The sequence below is a fragment of the Hoplias malabaricus genome, chromosome 4, assembly GCF_029633855.1.
Source record: "Hoplias malabaricus isolate fHopMal1 chromosome 4, fHopMal1.hap1, whole genome shotgun sequence".
In the NCBI taxonomy this organism is placed as follows: Eukaryota; Metazoa; Chordata; class Actinopteri; order Characiformes; family Erythrinidae; genus Hoplias; species Hoplias malabaricus.
In genome coordinates this window covers 71,612,335-71,630,724 of record NC_089803.1, presented here as the reverse complement: position 1 = coordinate 71,630,724, position 18,390 = coordinate 71,612,335, and the positions used below count along the sequence as shown (strand labels likewise).

The following is an 18,390-nucleotide window of genomic DNA, read 5'->3' as shown; positions in this document are numbered from 1 at the left end:
TCAGTGACCAATACCTTCTTTACTGAGAGAGTAGGAAAGCCCCTGGTTTAGGTTATAGTTCAGGGTTCACTACTCCAACACTCACATGCTTTTGGTGGGTCTCTCTCTCTCTCTCTCTCTCTCTCTGGAATATTAGGCCTGTTCTCCACATAATGTTTTGTTTGTTCTCCAGACGAACGCCAGTGGCTGCAGTCACAGGGTGAGGAGCACAACAAAAGCCTGATTATTCCCAGAGGTGCTCCACTTTTGTGTTTATTTGGGGAAAGGAATCACTCTCCACGAAAAACACAACATCAGAGCGTAAGCTGCTTCAGAATCGTTTTTATTTCAAACAAAGGAGAACATGTCTCAGCGCAAACAGAGACACGTCCAGAAAGAGGGACGAGACAAACACTGGAGGCGTAAGAAATAAAATCAACAAACAGACCGTTCACAGACAGGTCACTACACTGTACACACTCTGTACACACTCTGTACACACTCTGCTGCGGCCGGTCTGAACGCGGTGATGCTTTGGGTTATGATCGGGTTTTTATAAAAAGATATACACCAAAAAATAACACTGATACAAAGACATAGAGAGACTTTTATAAAACACTCACAAATAAACAGAACAATTCAGAACAACATCTACAGGTTTTAAAATGTGGCTGGAGCAGAGGTCACTGCAGAGCCTCGACTTAAACTTTATCTAAACATTCATTTATTCATTCATTCATTCATTCATTCATTCATCCGCTGTAAGCTCTTCATCCTGTTTAAGGTCGCAGTGGGTCCAGAGCCGACCCGGAATCATTGGGCACAGGGCAGGAATGCACACTAGACAGAGCATCACACACTCTCCCAGTCACTCACACACTCACCCAGTAGCTCATACACTCAGACAATCACTCACACACTCACCCAGTCACTCATACACTCACCCAGTCACTCATACACTCACACAATCACTCACACACTCTCCCAGTCACTCACACACTCACCCAGTCACTCATACACTCACCCAGTCACTCATACACTCACACAATCACTCACACACTCTCCCAGTCACTCACACACTCACACAATCACTCAAACACTCACCCAGTCACTCATACACTCACACAATCACTCAAACACTCACCCAGTCACTCATACACTCAAACCTGTGCACAGTTTCACACACACTCACCTGGTCACTCAGACAAACACACACACACACACACTCACCCAGTCACTCACACAAACACACACACACACACACACACACACTCACCCAGTCACTCACACAAACACACACACTCTCACCCAGCCACTCACACAAACACACACACTCTCACCCAGTCACTCCACCTACTAATGTGTGTTTGGACTGTGGGAGGAAAGCGGAGCACTCAGAGGAAACCCACACAGACACAGGGAAGATACACACCACACTCCTCACAGACAGTCACCCGAGGAGAGGATCCCACCCAGGACCCTGGGACCCTGCAGCTGTAGGGGAAAGACCCCCCCGGCAGCGCCCCGTAGCTGCCCTGATGGACGTTGGCGTGTTAGAGGGTGAACTGGTGTAGTTTGGGCTGATCTTGGTGTGACTCCATGATGTAAATGACTGTGTGACATTGTGTAACAGAAGTACAAATATTAGAAGGTTAAGTGTGCTGTTGTACAGGTTCCAGAAAAACATGAGACAGAGAGGGAGTGTGTGTGTGTGTGTGTGTGTGTGTGTGTGTTTTCAATGATCCACCAAACAATGCAGGAATGTGAAGTATAACTAAGTTGTGAAAGTATCTAATGAAAAAGCAGATTGTTGACTGTTGCTTTTAAAAGTGATAATAAACTTGCTTTAAAAATGTCCCCCATCTCCTGCCCCCCTCCACCCCATCCCTTCTTACTGCCCCACTTTCTTACCTGCCCAACCCCCCCCACACACACACACACCCAAAGCATTATGTGGCTTTAAAAAAATGTGAAACGTGTAATGAGGCGGGGAACTGCCTCATATTCCTTCTGCAGGTCACTTGAGGAGCTCCAGACGTTTCCTTGAAGTTGTGAACGTGTGATGAGTTGTGATGCTGTCTCCATGGATACCGGGGTTAGATGGAGGCAGGACCTGTGGTGCGGCCGGCTCCCTGTTGGCTGGTAACCTTCTGCGAGTGCCAGCGTGTCTCTTTGTAAACGAACCAGGCGTTGCCGGCCCAAAGGATCAGGTTCAGGAAGCCGAACACCTGCCAAACACAAACACACACCTGCTCAGGGGCAGAGCCCAACATCACAACAACCTCCCACCACCAACGACACGGGCCTGTGACAGAGACCACACCCGGGCCAGGGGGCAGACACGGGAGGGTGGGTTTGTTAATGTCCCTAGCATTGACGGGTGCGCTGGATCTTGTAGGGTTAATTTCGTAGGACATGCACCACCAACACACCAAACAGGACACAAGATTCGAGAGGGCGTAAGCATGCGTACGAGAACATGTGGTTAATAGCAAACATATCTCTAGTTTAACACTAAATTTACACACATTACAAAACAACAGCAAAACAACACACAACAAACACAGGCATCAAATCCATGTCAGAAATCACAGTCGCGTACTTCTCCTTGTGTGAGGAGTATTCTTCCTGCTGAGAAGTGTTTTATTCATCAACAGCAGTGATATATCCTCGCACAAAGTGGTTTTATACATGGATCTGCCGCCATACAAACACCAGGAGCGAAGTACACGGAATGGCAAGGAAGGGTAATAGAGGGTATCGCAGGGGAGTACAGGGTGGGGCTGGACAAGGAATAACAGGGTAGTGTAGTACAGGGAATTACAGGGCAGTTTAGTACAGGGTATGGCAGGGCAGGACAGGAAAATGCGGGGCTAGTTAATACAAGGTATGGCAGGGCAGGACAGGGAATAGAAGGTCAGGGTAGTAGAGGATAGGGCAGGACAGGGAATAGAAGGTCAGGGTAGTACAGGACAGGGAATAACAGGGTAGTGTAGTACAGGGAATTGCCGGGCAGGGCAGGATATGGTGCTATATGCAAAACCCCACATGAAGCTGAATCCAGGACAGATCTCCAGCAGTGAGACGAATGTGAAGTGCTCACCACAGATACATTGAGAGTGCGCATGCTGGCGAACTCCGTGACCTCGCAGATGACGCCCTCTCGGCAGGGCAGCAGGGTGGAGGTGAGGCCCTCGGTGCCAGTCGCGTCCTTCACCACCTGTAGCCCCCGCGCCCAGGCTGAGGAGCACACCAGCCACAGGAACGCAAACACAGCGGTCACCACAAAGTCCTGCAGGCATAGCAAACAGATACACGTCCAGTAAACCAACCAGCACTTCACCAACTTCCTCATAAACATAGTGGAACATTGCTGTGAAGACATAATGGCATTCAACCACATGTATACCAGTGAGGTCAAGTGTGAATGTTGGGTGGTCATTTCTCCAACTTTTCCAGAGGTCTATCACTCCCCAGGAGCACCAAGATTCACCAAAAGGGCAGTCTACAAACATTCAGACGCTAATGGTTCTTTTCCACTGCATGCTATCTACTCGGCCTGGATCGGTTCGATTTTTTTGCTTTCCACCCATCCCTGGTCTCTAAAGCCTCGTAAGTTTTTAATCCCTGTTCTCTCGTGGTTCAGAGCGAGTCGAGTAGGGACTAAACCGTGGCGTGTAAACCTTGCAGAGCGCTGATTGTCCAGAGAGAGTCGTCACTCTACGCCACGCAACACAGACGACCAGCACCAACTCTCCATCTGTAAAATCTCCAGCTGCAGCAGAGATCACGTTTGTTTTTATCCGACTCACGACGGCAGCTCGTAAAATGACGCCGTGGTCTTTTGAAGAGATTCTTCAGAGATTAACTTCAGAGATTTTACAAGCGGAGAGCTCTGCGTTTCATGGTGATTGACAGGTCTCTGGCCAATCAGCACTCTGCAGGGTTTACACCTCACATTTAGTACCTCGGTTGGAACCCAGCATGAGCAGGTACTGAAAAAGAACCCGGTTCCAGGACCAGGGATTTGACCAGTGGAAAAGCAGACGAGCCGGGTCGAGTCGTGTAGGTTCCATGCAATGGAAAAGCGGCATTATTTTAAAGTGTTACCAGGTATTTTTTTAAATCAATTTAATCAATTTAATACTAAGCCTCAGTTTCATGAAATGACAAAAGAGCAAGAGAATGTTTAAAACTTAACACATGTGAAAGAAACCTTTGTAGTGATGGAAATAATCCACTCACGAGCATGGGCCCGAGGTCAGAGTCTCTGTACACGTGCATGTAGCCCAGGTAGATCAGCAGAGCCGCTGTGCAGTACAGGAACGCCAGCACCGCCACTGCCACGAAGAACTCGGCCGAGGACGAGGAGTCGCCTACCAGGTGAGTCTCAGAGACAGAGTGGTTACACAGCGTCCGGTTCGACTCCACCAGCTGCACCTGGCTCAACCTGAGTAAAGACAAACAGAGGGCGGGAACAGTCAATACTGGTGTGTTCTCCCAGCTCCAGGGACCACACTGGTCACTCTGTACTTCTACAACTACACTCTGTTGTCTGTGTGTTGCTCTGCATATTTGGTTAGCCCCCTTTCTCCCTGTTCTGCAATGATCAGGGCCCCAACAGGACTCCCCAGTATGCAGAGCAACAGATGGACTACTGTCTGTAATTGTAGAATGATCAGCTGTCTTCATCTGGTTTAATGTTTGTAATGTCAGAGTTATGGGGGGGGGGGGGGGTTATGATTACGGGGAGGTTATGGTGAACGAACAAACCCAACGGAGAGACTCCAAACGCAGAAAAGCACCAACCGAGATGAGGATGTTGCTCTATTCCTGCTCCATAGGGGGGTAACACTGACTTATTTTTGCTGTTACAGTTACATTACTTAAGGTGGAACTGACTCTAAATTCAGGAGAGCGCTAACTGCATGAAAGTAAACACAGAGGGAAAGTGCTACAAAACTAAACAGCTCGAGTTACACATGAGTTTCTGTGGGAATTCAAACAGTGAATAAACATTTATTCATTTATTGTCAGTGACCCTTTTCCAGTTCAGGGCGGCAGTGGGTTCGGAGTCTACTCGGAATCACTGGGCGCAAGGCAGGAAAACACCCTGGAGGGGACGCTAGTGCTTCACAGGGCGACACACACTCACACATTCACTAACACTTACACCTACGGACACTTTGAGTCTCCAATCCACCTACCAACGTGTATTTTTGGAGCATGGGAGGAAACCGGAGCACCCGGAGGAAACCCACGCAGACACGGAGAACACACCACACTCCTCACAGACAGTCACCCAAAGGAAACCCACGCAGATACAGAGAGAACACACCACACTACTCACAGACAGTCACCCGCAGGAAACCCACACAGACACAGGGAGAACACACCACACTCCTCACAGACAGTCATCCGGAGGAAACCCACACAGACACAGAGAGAACACACCACACTCCTCACAGACAGTCATCCGGAGGAAACCCACACAGACACAGAGAGAACACACCACACTCCTCACAGACAGTCACCTGAAGGAAACCCACACAGACACAGAGAGAACACACCACACTCCTCACAGACATTCACCTGAAGGAAACCCATGCAGACACAGAGAGAACACACCACACTCCTCACAGACAGTCACCCGGAGGAAACCCACGCAGACACAGGGAGAACACACCACACTCCTCACAGACAGTCACCTGGAGGAAACCCACACAGACACAGGGAGAACACACCACACTCCTCACAGACAGTCACCCGAACCCAAAACCTCCAGGACCCTGGAGCTGTGACAGAGACACTCCCTGCTGCATCACCGTGACGCCCTATTGAAATATATTTCTAAAATATAAAATAAAAATAAATGTCACTAATTCAAATGAACAGACTATGTCAATATAGTCACTAATAAAATGTAAAAATATAGACAGAGTTACAGATTAGTAACAGAAGTACAATACTGGTACATTTTAAGTAAATACCATACGACTTATATACATATAAATATATTTCAATTGCATCAGAACTGTGGCCAAAATAACACACGACTAGTACTCAGTGTATATTAAATATAACTTAGAAATTAATTAAAAAAACGTATTGGCACTGATTTAGTACACATTAGTGTTTCCAAAAGAACATCATTTAAGTACACTTCTTTTTTTCCACAAAAACATTGCAGATCTTATTTATTTTATTGTCTTCTTGTGATTCGCCTGGTGTTATCTCATTCCTTCATTTTAATAAAGCATCTCCTCCTGCCTTCCTCGTGCCTTGTTTTGCGTAATCCCCACGTGACACTGTGAGCTGTCTTTTAACATGAAATGTTTATCTGCATTACTTTGCCTTCGTCTGAATTCTGCAGGGTCCTTTATCATTACACCGCATCCCTTCAACATCACCTCGGCCTTAAACCCCCACCACATCATGAGACAGGATTAAATAAACACCCACCTGAAAGGATATGCAAACGAGGCCTCCAGAGTTTCATTGCTGCCTCCTCCACAGAACAGTGTTATCACGTTCTTGCCTGAGTAGCCGCTGCAGCTTCCAAAGGCGAACACCGCTGTGAGCTGCTCAGAAAAACAAACCAGTGGTCACTAAGGCTGACCAGAGGGGGGCCAGTGAAGAAGAAACTGTTCCTCAGAGGGTTTCACAGGTTTACACTCACAACACTTAGTGAATACTGAACACATCTGGATTCTCCAGGAACACAGATGTATGTGAAAGTTTGAGATCCCTGGTCACACCACATTTTCTCTCCCCAGTTCAGTCATGTCCAGTTCCCTGTTGGCTAAGACCTCCCCCATTACACACACTGCCCCCAGCCTGGGAGAGTGAAAACATGCTTCCTCTGAGACATGCTTCCTCTGCTAACAAAGCTCCACTGGAGTAGAACACTAATGGTGCTTTCCCACTGCATGGAACATACTCTACTTTCCTCTGAGCTCCTCCACCAGGTGAATCAGGTCCTGGTTCTGGAAGCGGGTTCTTGTTTAGTGGCTGTTCTCTCGTGGTTCAGAGCGAGTCGAGTAGGGACTAAACCGTGGCGTGTAAACCTTGCAGAGCGCTGATCGTCCAGAGAGAGTCGTCACTCTACGCCACGCAACGCAGACGACCAGCACCAACTCTCCATCTGTAAAATCTCCAGCTGCAGCAGAGATCACGTTTGTTTTTATCCGACTCACGACGGCAGCTCGTAAAATGACGCCGTGGTCTTTTGAAGAGGTTCAAACGCTCCTTGGATCGGTGGCCGACGAAAAAATCCAGCGAGAGCTGGACGCTGCAACAAGGAAGGAACAAACTCTACTGATCTGTCTGAACTGATGACGGAGCTGTGTTCAGTCCCAAACAACAACAACACGCCGATACACCATGAGTAAACACCGCTTAATGTTACCACCGCTGTTGTTGTGGTTTCCAAAGCCTTCTGTTCCCCTTAGAGACGGGGATAGAGACGTCACCAGATACATTTCAGGGGGGAGCTGTGGGAGTGGAAAACCAACCAGGGACCATCAGAGAGTAGAGTCCAGTAGAGTTGACTCTACTGCCCATGCCCTGCTTCTTAATAAAAACAGGGACAGCCACAGCTCTGACCTGGGAGGTGGAGCTCAGGGCAAGGCTTTGTCCACATGACTCTCCTCGCTTGGCTTGGCCCTGAGTACCTGTCTGCTCTCTCAGTGAGAAAAGGGCCAGGGAGAGTTGAGGAGAGAGGAACGGAGTGAGGAGGGTCACTTGGTTGTGGCCCCACTTTAGGCCTCGAGCTCAGACTCCAGGATGGAAAGTGTGGTTCTCTCCAGGTGGGTTACCTCCCCCGGGTGGGTCATGGTAATCAGACAGCCCGTCTTTGAAGGGTCATGTGCAGTGTTCAAGTTGCAGTCCAGAGTTCACACCAAAAAACAGAGGGCACTGTGCAAATGTAACCTAAGATTATTATCATCAATTTTCAATAATTGATCTTTTCAATAAGCGTGGTGCTGGTATAAAATAATATAATAATAATAATAATGAACTGTCATGAGGAGAGGGTTAAACCAACACACACACACACACACTCACTGGAATAATGGGGTTGGGTTTATTCTAATATTAGGGTTTGTTTGTTTGAGCAAATGTACTCTTACTGCTCAGTTTAAGCCAATCTTCCAAACATCTGTCTTCTGAATCTCCGTCACTGAAGACTGTCCTGTCCTTCAGGTCACTGAAATGTCCACTAGGACTGTCCTCATTACGGCTGGACATGTGGAGTAGTCTTCCTCCTGAGCTGCAGTGGTTCAGGTTACACATGTGGTTTACAATTTTACAGTGAGTGGGGGGCAGGGAGAGCTGGACTGGTGGCTGTGGCGCAGAGTAAACATCTGCCAGATGTGCTGGTTCTCTGCAGGACGCTTCCGGATCGCTGACTCACTAAACTGGTACAGCAGTCTTCACTGAGACCTTTACACACACTTCAGTGTATCTAGAGCACTTTTCATGCTCCGCAAAATGTATAGAACACATATAGAGAGTATAGTACGCAGATTAGTGAGACCATGAAGCACACAGATACATTTATATAGAGTTTGCAGCAGTCTGATAAGTGTATATAGAGGGGTATAGTAGTCTGATAAGTGTATATAGAGGGGTATAGTGGTCTGATAAGTGTATATAGAGGGGTATAGTAGTCTGATAAGTGTATATAGAGGGGTATAGTGGTCTGATAAGTGTATATAGAGGGGTATAGTAGTCTGATAAGTGTATATAGATGGTATAGTAGTCTGATAAGTGTATATAGATGGTATAGTAGTCTGATAAGTGTATATAGAGGGGTATAGTAGTCTGATAAGTGTATATAGAGGGGTATAGTAGTCTGATAAGTGTATATAGAAGGGTATAGTGGTCTGATAAGTGTATATAGAGGAGTATAGTGGTCTGATAAGTGTATATAGAGGGGTATAGTAGTCTGATAAGTGTATGTAGATGGGTATAGTTGTCTGATAAGTGTATATAGATGGTATAGTAGTCTGATAAGTGTATATAGATGGTATAGTAGTCTGATAAGTGTATATAGAGGGGTATAGTAGTCTGATAAGTGTATATAGAGGGGTATAGTAGTCTGATAAGTGTATATAGAGGGGTATAGTAGTCTGATAAGTGTATATAGAGGGGTATAGTAGTCTGATAAGTGTATATAGAGGGGTATAGTAGTCTGATAAGTGTATATAGAGGTGTATAGTAGTCTGATAAGTGTATGTAGATGGGTATAGTAGTCTGATAAGTGTATATAGAGGGGTATAGTAGTCTGATAAGTGTATATAGAGGGGTATAGTAGTCTGATAAGTGTATGTAAATGGGTATAGTTGTCTGATAAGTGTATATAGATGGTATAGTAGTCTGATAAGTGTATATAGATGGTATAGTAGTCTGATAAGTGTATATAGAGGGGTATAGTAGTCTGATAAGTGTATATAGAGGGGTATAGTAGTCTGATAAGTGTATATAGAGGGGTATAGTAGTCTGATAAGTGTATATAGAGGGGTATAGTAGTCTGATAAGTGTATGTAGATGGGTATAGTTGTCTGTTAAGTGTATATAGATGGTATAGTAGTCTGATAAGTGTATATAGATGGTATAGTAGTCTGATAAGTGTATATAGAGGGGTATAGTAGTCTGATAAGTGTATATAGAGGGGTATAGTAGTCTGATAAGTGTATATAGAGGGGTATAGTAGTCTGATAAGTGTATATAGAGGGGTATAGTAGTCTGATAAGTGTATATAGAGGGGTATAGTAGTCTGATAAGTGTATATAGAGGGGTATAGTAGTCTGATAAGTGTAAATAGATGGTATAGTAGTCTGATAAGTGTATATAGAGGGGTATAGTACTCTGATAAGTGTATATAGAGGGGTATAGTAGTCTAATAAGTGTATATGGAGGGGTATAGTAGTCTGATAAGTGTATATAGAGGGGTATAGTAGTCTGATAAGTGTAAATAGATGGTATAGTAGTCTGATAAGTGTATATAGAGGGGTATAGTAGTCTGATAAGTGTATATAGAGGGGTATAGTAGTCTGATAAGTGTATATAGAGGGGTATAGTAGTCTGATAAGTGTATATAGATGGTACAGTGGTCTGATAAGTGTATATAGAGGGGTATAGTAGTCTGATAAGTGTATATAGATGGTATAGTAGTCTGATAAGTGTATATAGATGGTATAGTAGTCTGATAAGTGTATATAGAGGGGTATAGTAGTCTGATAAGTGTATATAGATGGTATAGTAGTCTGGTAAGTGTATATAGAGGGTATAGTAGTCTGATAAGTGTATATAGAGGGGTATAGTAGTCTGATAAGTGTATATAGAGGGGTATAGTAGTCTGATAAGTGTATATAGATGGTACAGTGGTCTGATAAGTGTATATAGAGGGGTATAGTAGTCTGATAAGTGTATATAGAGGGGTATAGTAGTCTGATAAGTGTATATAGATGGTATAGTAGTCTGATAAGTGTATATAGAGGGATTAGTAGTCTGATAAGTGTATATAGATGGTATAGTAGTCTGATAAGTGTATATAGAGGGTATAGTAGTCTGATAAGTGTATATAGATGGTATAGTAGTCTGATAAGTGTATATAGAGGGGTTAGTAGTCTGATAAGTGTATATAGATGGTATAGTAGTCTGATAAGTGTATATAGAGGGTATAGTAGTCTGATAAGTGTATATAGATGGTATAGTAGTCTGATAAGTGTATATAGAGGGTATAGTAGTCTGATAAGTGTATATAGATGGTATAGTAGTCTGATAAGTGTATATAGAGGAGTATAGTAGTCTGATAAGTGTATATAGATGGTATAGTAGTCTGATAAGTGTATATAGAGGAGTATAGTAGTCTGATAAGTGTATATAGAGGGGTATAGTAGTCTGATAAGTGTATATAGAGGGGTATAGTAGTCTGATAAGTGTATATAGATGGTATAGTAGTCTGATAAGTGTATATAGATGGTATAGTAGTCTGATAAGTGTATATAGATGGTATAGTAGTCTGATAAGTGTATATAGATGGTATAGTAGTCTGATAAGTGTATATAGAGGGGTATAGTAGTCTGATAAGTGTATATAGAGGGGTATAGTAGTCTGATAAGTGTATATAGAGGGGTATAGTAGTCTGATAAGTGTATATAGAGGGGTATAGTAGTCTGATAAGTGTATGTAGATGGGTATAGTTGTCTGTTAAGTGTATATAGATGGTATAGTAGTCTGATAAGTGTATATAGATGGTATAGTAGTCTGATAAGTGTATATAGAGGGGTATAGTAGTCTGATAAGTGTATATAGAGGGGTATAGTAGTCTGATAAGTGTATATAGAGGGGTATAGTAGTCTGATAAGTGTATATAGAGGGGTATAGTAGTCTGATAAGTGTATGTAGATGGGTATAGTTGTCTGATAAGTGTATATAGATGGTATAGTAGTCTGATAAGTGTATATAGATGGTATAGTAGTCTGATAAGTGTATATAGAGGGGTATAGTAGTCTGATAAGTGTATATAGAGGGGTATAGTAGTCTGATAAGTGTATATAGAGGGGTATAGTAGTCTGATAAGTTTATATAGAGGGGTATAGTAGTCTGATAAGTGTATATAGAGGGGTATAGTAGTCTGATAAGTGTATATAGAGGGGTATAGTAGTCTGATAAGTGTAAATAGATGGTATAGTAGTCTGATAAGTGTATATAGAGGGGTATAGTACTCTGATAAGTGTATATAGAGGGGTATAGTAGTCTAATAAGTGTATATAGAGGGGTATAGTAGTCTGATAAGTGTATATAGAGGGGTATAGTAGTCTGATAAGTGTATATAGAGGGGTATAGTAGTCTGATAAGTGTAAATAGATGGTATAGTAGTCTGATAAGTGTATATAGAGGGGTATAGTAGTCTGATAAGTTTATATAGAGGGGTATAGTAGTCTGATAAGTGTATATAGAGGGGTATAGTAGTCTGATAAGTGTATATAGAGGGGTATAGTAGTCTGATAAGTGTAAATAGATGGTATAGTAGTCTGATAAGTGTATATAGAGGGGTATAGTACTCTGATAAGTGTATATAGAGGGGTATAGTAGTCTAATAAGTGTATATGGAGGGGTATATTAGTCTGATAAGTGTATATAGAGGGTATAGTAGTCTGATAAGTGTATATAGAGGGGTATAGTAGTCTGATAAGTGTATATAGAGGGGTATAGTAGTCTGATAAGTGTATATAGAGGGGTATAGTAGTCTGATAAGTGTATATAGATGGTACAGTGGTCTGATAAGTGTATATAGAGGGGTATAGTAGTCTGATAAGTGTATATAGAGGGGTATAGTAGTCTGATAAGTGTATATAGAGGGGTATAGTAGTCTGATAAGTGTATATAGAGGGGTATAGTAGTCTGATAAGTGTATGTAGATGGGTATAGTAGTCTGATAAGTGTATATAGAGGGGTATAGTAGTCTGATAAGTGTATATAGAGGGGTATAGTAGTCTGATAAGTGTATGTAGATGGGTATAGTTGTCTGATAAGTATATATAGATGGTATAGTAGTCTGATAAGTGTATATAGATGGTATAGTAGTCTGATAAGTGTATATAGAGGGGTATAGTAGTCTGATAAGTGTATATAGAGGGGTATAGTAGTCTGATAAGTGTATATAGAGGGGTATAGTAGTCTGATAAGTGTATATAGAGGGGTATAGTAGTCTGATAAGTGTATGTAGATGGGTATAGTTGTCTGATAAGTGTATATAGATGGTATAGTAAGTCTGATAAGTGTATATAGATGGTATAGTAGTCTGATAAGTGTATATAGAGGGGTATAGTAGTCTGATAAGTGTATATAGAGGGGTATAGTAGTCTGATAAGTGTATATAGAGGGGTATAGTAGTCTGATAAGTGTATATAGAGGGGTATAGTAGTCTGATAAGTGTATGTAGATGGGTATAGTTGTCTGATAAGTGTATTATAGATGGTATAGTAGTCTGATAAGTGTATATAGATGGTATAGTAGTCTGATAGTGTATATAGAGGGGTATAGTAGTCTGATAAGTGTATATAGAGGGGTATAGTAGTTCTGATAAGTGTATATAGAGGGGTATAGTAGTCTGATAAGTTTATATAGAGGGGTATAGTAGTCTGATAAGTGTATATAGAGGGGGTATAGTAGTCTGATAAGTGTATATAGAGGGGTAAAGTAGTCTGATAAGTGTAAATAGATGGTATAGTAGTCTGATAGTGTATATAGAGGGGTATAGTACTCTGATAAGTGTATATAGAGGGGTATAGTAGTCTAATAAGTGTATATGGAGGGGTATAGTAGTCTGATAAGTGTATATAGAGGGGTATAGTAGTCTGATAAGTGTATATAGATGGTATAGTAGTCTGATAAGTGTATATAGAGGGGTATAGTAGTCTGATAAGTGTATATAGAGGGGTATAGTAGTCTGATAAGTGTATATAGATGGTATAGTAGTCTGATAAGTGTATATAGAGGGTATAGTAGTCTGATAAGTGTATATAGAGGGGTATAGTAGTCTGATAAGTGTATATAGAGGGGTATAGTAGTCTGATAAGTGTATATAGATGGTACAGTGGTCTGATAAGTGTATATAGAGGGTATAGTAGTCTGATAAGTGTATATAGAGGGGTATAGTAGTCTGATAAGTGTATATAGATGGTATAGTAGTCTGATAAGTGTATATAGAGGGGTTAGTAGTCTGATAAGTGTATATAGATGGTATAGTAGTCTGATAAGTGTATATAGAGGGTATAGTAGTCTGATAAGTGTATATAGATGGTATAGTGGTCTGATAAGTGTATATACACACTCTATCAGATTGTGTATATAGAGGAGTATAGTAGTCTGATAAGTGTATATAGATGGTATAGTAGTCTGATAAGTGTATATAGAGGAGTATAGTAGTCTGATAAGTTATATAGAGGGGGTATAGTAGTCTGATAAGTGTATATAGATGGTATAGTAGTCTGATAAGTGTATATAGATGGTATAGTAGTCTGATAAGTGTATATAGTGGGGTATAGTAGTCTGATAAGTGTATATAGATGGTATAGTGGTCTGAAAAAAAAGGTGTATAGAGGAGTATAGTAGTCTGATAAGTGTATATAGTGGGGTATAGTAGTCTGATAAGTGTATATAGATGGTATAGTGGTCTGATAAGGTGTATAGAGGGGTATAGTAGTCTGATAAGTGTATATAGATGGTATAGTAGTCTGATAAGTGTATATAGATGGTATAGTAGTCTGATAAGTGTATATAGAGGGGTATAGTAGTCTGATAAGTGTATATAGAGGGGTATAGTAGTCTGATAAGTGTATATAGATGGTATAGTAGTCTGATAAGTGTATATAGATGGTATAGTGGTCTGATAAGTGTATATAGATGGTACAGTGGTCTGATAAGTGTATATAGAGGAGTATAGTAGTCTGATAAGTGTATATAGTGGGGTATAGTAGTCTGATAAGTGTATATAGAGGGGTATAGTAGTCTGATAAGTGTATATAGATGGTATAGTAGTCTGATAAGTGTATATAGATGGTATAGTGGTCTGATAAGATGTATATAGATGGTACAGTGGTCTGATAAGTGTATATAGAGGAGTATAGTAGTCTGATAAGTGTATATAGTGGGGTATAGTAGTCTGATAAGTGTATATAGAGGGGTATAGTAGTCTGATAAGTGTATATAGATGGTATAGTAGTCTGATAAGTGTATATAGATGGTATAGTGGTCTGATAAGTGTATATAGATGGTATAGTGGTCTGATAATTGTATATAGAGGAGTATAGTAGTCTGATAAGTGTATATAGATGGTATAGTGGTCTGATAAGTGTATATAGATGGTACAGTGGTCTGATAAGTGTATATAGAGGAGTATAGTAGTCTGATAAGTGTATATAGTGGGGTATAGTAGTCTGATAAGTGTATATAGATGGTATAGTGGTCTGATAATTGTATATAGAGGAGTATAGTAGTCTGATAAGTGTATATAGATGGTACAGTGGTCTGATAAGTGTATACAGAGGGGTATAGTAGTCTGATAAGTGTATATAGAGGGGTATAGTAGTCTGATAAGTGTATATAGAGGGGTATAGTAGTCTGATAAGTGTATATAGATGGTATAGTAGTCTGATAAGTGTATATAGTGGGGTATAGTAGTCTGATAAGTGTATATAGATGGTATAGTAGTCTGATAAGTGTATATAAGGGGTATTGTAGACAGCAAAGTGAGCTGGTAAATATATGTATCCCGGCCAGACCTTGTTTTCCCTCTCCACTGGTGGTCAGATGACCCCAAGCTGCTGTTTAAAAAGGTAGAGCTGGTCATTCACTTTCTCCTTCAGTCACCAAATTCCTGACCAGGCCGGTCAGGGTCAGGGAGGGAACCAGATTAATGAGTTTAAGCTACTCTGCGGTTTACAGCACGGTGGCGCTACACTGAACACCGTCAGATTCTGAGTGTGTTCCACAGGGTGAAGTCTTGCAGAGTTTAATGTGAAGTCAGTCCCTTTGAGTCACAGTCACCAGAACACCAAGGGTTAATCAGTGCAAGGAGTGTCCACCAAAAAAAACACTGCAGGCAACTTTCTAATTTCTCTTCTTCTTATTATTAAAAACATATATTACTGCTTCACTGATGAACACCCTCTTTATTCCAGGAATAAATGTGTCATTATACAGCAACCAGTCATAACATTAAAGCCACATTATTTCTACTCATTCTGCATTTAAGCAGCTCCCATTTTATCAAACTGTTATCCACCTGTTGCTCTGCATACTTTATTACCCCGTTCCTCAGCGCTCAGGACCCCCACAGAGCAGGTGTGATGTGGTGGTGGATCATTCTCAGCGCTGCAGTGACACTGACGTGGTGGTGGTGTGTTAGTGTGTGTTGTGCTGGTGTAGAGTGGATCAGACACAGAAGTGCTGCTGGAGTTTTTAAACCCTGTGTCCACTCTCTGTCCACTCTGTGAGACACTCCTCCCTCGTTGGTCCACTTTGTAGGATGCTGCTGGCTGGATGTTTTTGGTTGGTGGATTACTCTCAATCCAGCGGTGGCAAAAAGAGGTTTAAACTCCAGCAGCAGCTGCTGTGTCTGATCCAAATTGTGAACAGATGAAATGGAGGATAAGTGGAGAAGGAGGAGTTATGTTTTGGCTGATGGGTGTGTGATAAATGCTGGCCACACACCAGAGACATCACGTCCAAAAAGTCCAGCAACACCAGAACTACAGGACTGTACACATGTCCCCCCTCAACCCAAGGCCTGGTGCCCCCCTCCAGTTCAGACAGAGTCCGAGCTACTCACCCACTCCACGATTTTAATGAAGCCCAGGGGCTCCCGGATCGGGCTCGGACTGAAGCGGAAACCCGTCTGCATCTTCTCCACAAACTAAAGACTGTTCCACAGTTCCACGGCTCCCTTCTGAACTCCTCTCCACTTTCCTCTGAGAGAGACTCGGACTTCAGAGCAGTGACGTGGTGCTTCTCTCTCTCTCTCTCTCCTCCCACCCCTCCCTAATCTCTCCTTCTCTCCTCCCACTCCCTTTCTCACCCTTTCTCTCCCCTCCCTTCTTCTGTACTCCCACTACTTTCTTTCTCTACCACTCCTCCTCTCCTCTCTGTACTCTGTAAACCCCCTCTCTCCCTCTCTCTGTACGAGTGAATCTCTCTCGCTCTTTCCTCCTCCTCCTCCAAACTTCAGGCCCACAGCAAAACCCCCGCTGAAGCCGTTCACTATCAGAAATCTACAAAGCCAACACCTCCTGCCTTTCCTTCTCTCTTCCGTCCCTCGGAGGTGAATCTCCCCGCTGCCGCCGCCCTGTACCCCTCCTCGAACTGGGTGGAGTAATCTGGGTTTTTTTGGAAAGTCCTGTTGGTTAAAGCCACGCCGCTCAGCTCCAGACTGCAGTGGGTCTTTGGAGAAGATCATATGATCTGGATCTGGCTGCAGCAGAATTCTCTAAATTCCTTCACTCCCTTCAAGGCCAAGCAGAAAGAGCATTACAGGCTTGAGCTCAGCTCGGTCTGCACTCAGAGCCGGCCCAAACGCAACCGGGTAAAAACCAAGCTCCACACACACACACACACACACACACACACACACATGCAGAGCCCAAGCTCACCTCAAGTTTTAGTTTTTAACGCAGAGCTCAGGAGAAGAAATGAAACTACAACCGGTCGGATATTCTTTTTATTTTAAAGTCCCACTAAATGTTCCTAACACAGACTAACTCTGTAAAATGGACTGGACAGGAGTGGACAGAGAAAAGGGAATGCATTCTCCTTGAGTGAAAGGAAAAAATAAAAGAGACAGGATTTTAAATTTTACAACAGTGCTCCAGTGGCCGGGGTCAGATGAGGGGGGGGGGTGGAGGTCCTTCATATACATAAAATCATCAGGCAAATAATAATAATATTAACACATTGGTCTACAGCCAGAAGACACACTTTCGCTCTTTCACACACACACACACACACACTCAGAGGCTGACTGAATAAAGTCAGTCATAATGAAACTCAGCAGGTAATTTGATTTGATTCTGTTTGGTATAAAATGGGCATCAGACAAAAATAAGAACAAATAAATATGTCATTGTCGCTAATTAACCCTCTCTCCTTCCGCTGTGTAAACGAGAGACAGGGCCTGTTCTCTGTGGATCTGGAGTTACCGACCTCCATCTTCATCAGTAACCATTCTGCAGACTGAAACCTAAGGTCGTCTAAACCGACCCCTATCTCCTCCCCAGACTGTCTGCACCATCCACACACCGGCCACCCCCTCCCCAGACCGGCCACCCCCTCCACACACCGGGCATTTCCCTCCCCAGACCAGCTGCCCTCTCACCAGATTGGCCACGCCCTCCCCCAGACCAGCTGTTCCCGCTCCAGACGGGCCACCCTCTCGCCAGTCCAACCTCCCCCTCTACAGTCCAGCTGCCCCCTCTCCAAACCGGCCACCAACCCTCACCAGATCGACCACCCCCTCCCCAGATTGGGCACCTCCTCACCAGACCAGCCACCCACCCTCACCAGACCAGCCACCCACCCTCACCAGCCCAGCCGCCCCCTCACCAGCCCAGCCACCCCCTCACCAGACCTGCCACCCCCTCTCCAGACCGGCCACCCACACTCTCCAGACCGGCCACCCACACTCTCCAGACAGGCCACCCTCTCGCCAGGACAACCACCCCCACTCCAGACAGGCCACCCCCTCTCCAGACCGGCCACCCACACTCTCCAGACCGGCCACCCCCTCACCAGACCTGCCACCCCCTCTCCAGACCGGCCACCCACACTCTCCAGACCGGCCACCCCCTCTCCAGACAGGCCACCCTCTCGCCAGGACAACCACCCCCACTCCAGACAGGCCAC

The 18,390-nt window shown here is 43.5% G+C and overlaps 1 protein-coding gene across 1 annotated transcript; it reads right to left on the bottom strand.

Moving 5' to 3' along the window:
• Positions 1–310: 310 nt before the first annotated feature.
• sypl1 (synaptophysin-like 1) lies at positions 311–16,486 on the bottom strand. The gene is made up of 5 exons (XM_066668952.1): positions 16,325–16,486; positions 6,442–6,560; positions 4,225–4,429; positions 3,083–3,271; positions 311–2,207 (listed from the first exon to the last, which is right to left on the bottom strand). The coding sequence occupies exons 1-5, from the start codon at positions 16,394–16,396 to the stop codon at positions 2,076–2,078; spliced, it is 717 nt and encodes a 238-aa protein (XP_066525049.1). The 5' UTR covers positions 16,397–16,486; the 3' UTR covers positions 311–2,075.
• Between the last annotated feature and the right edge of the window lie 1,904 nt (positions 16,487–18,390).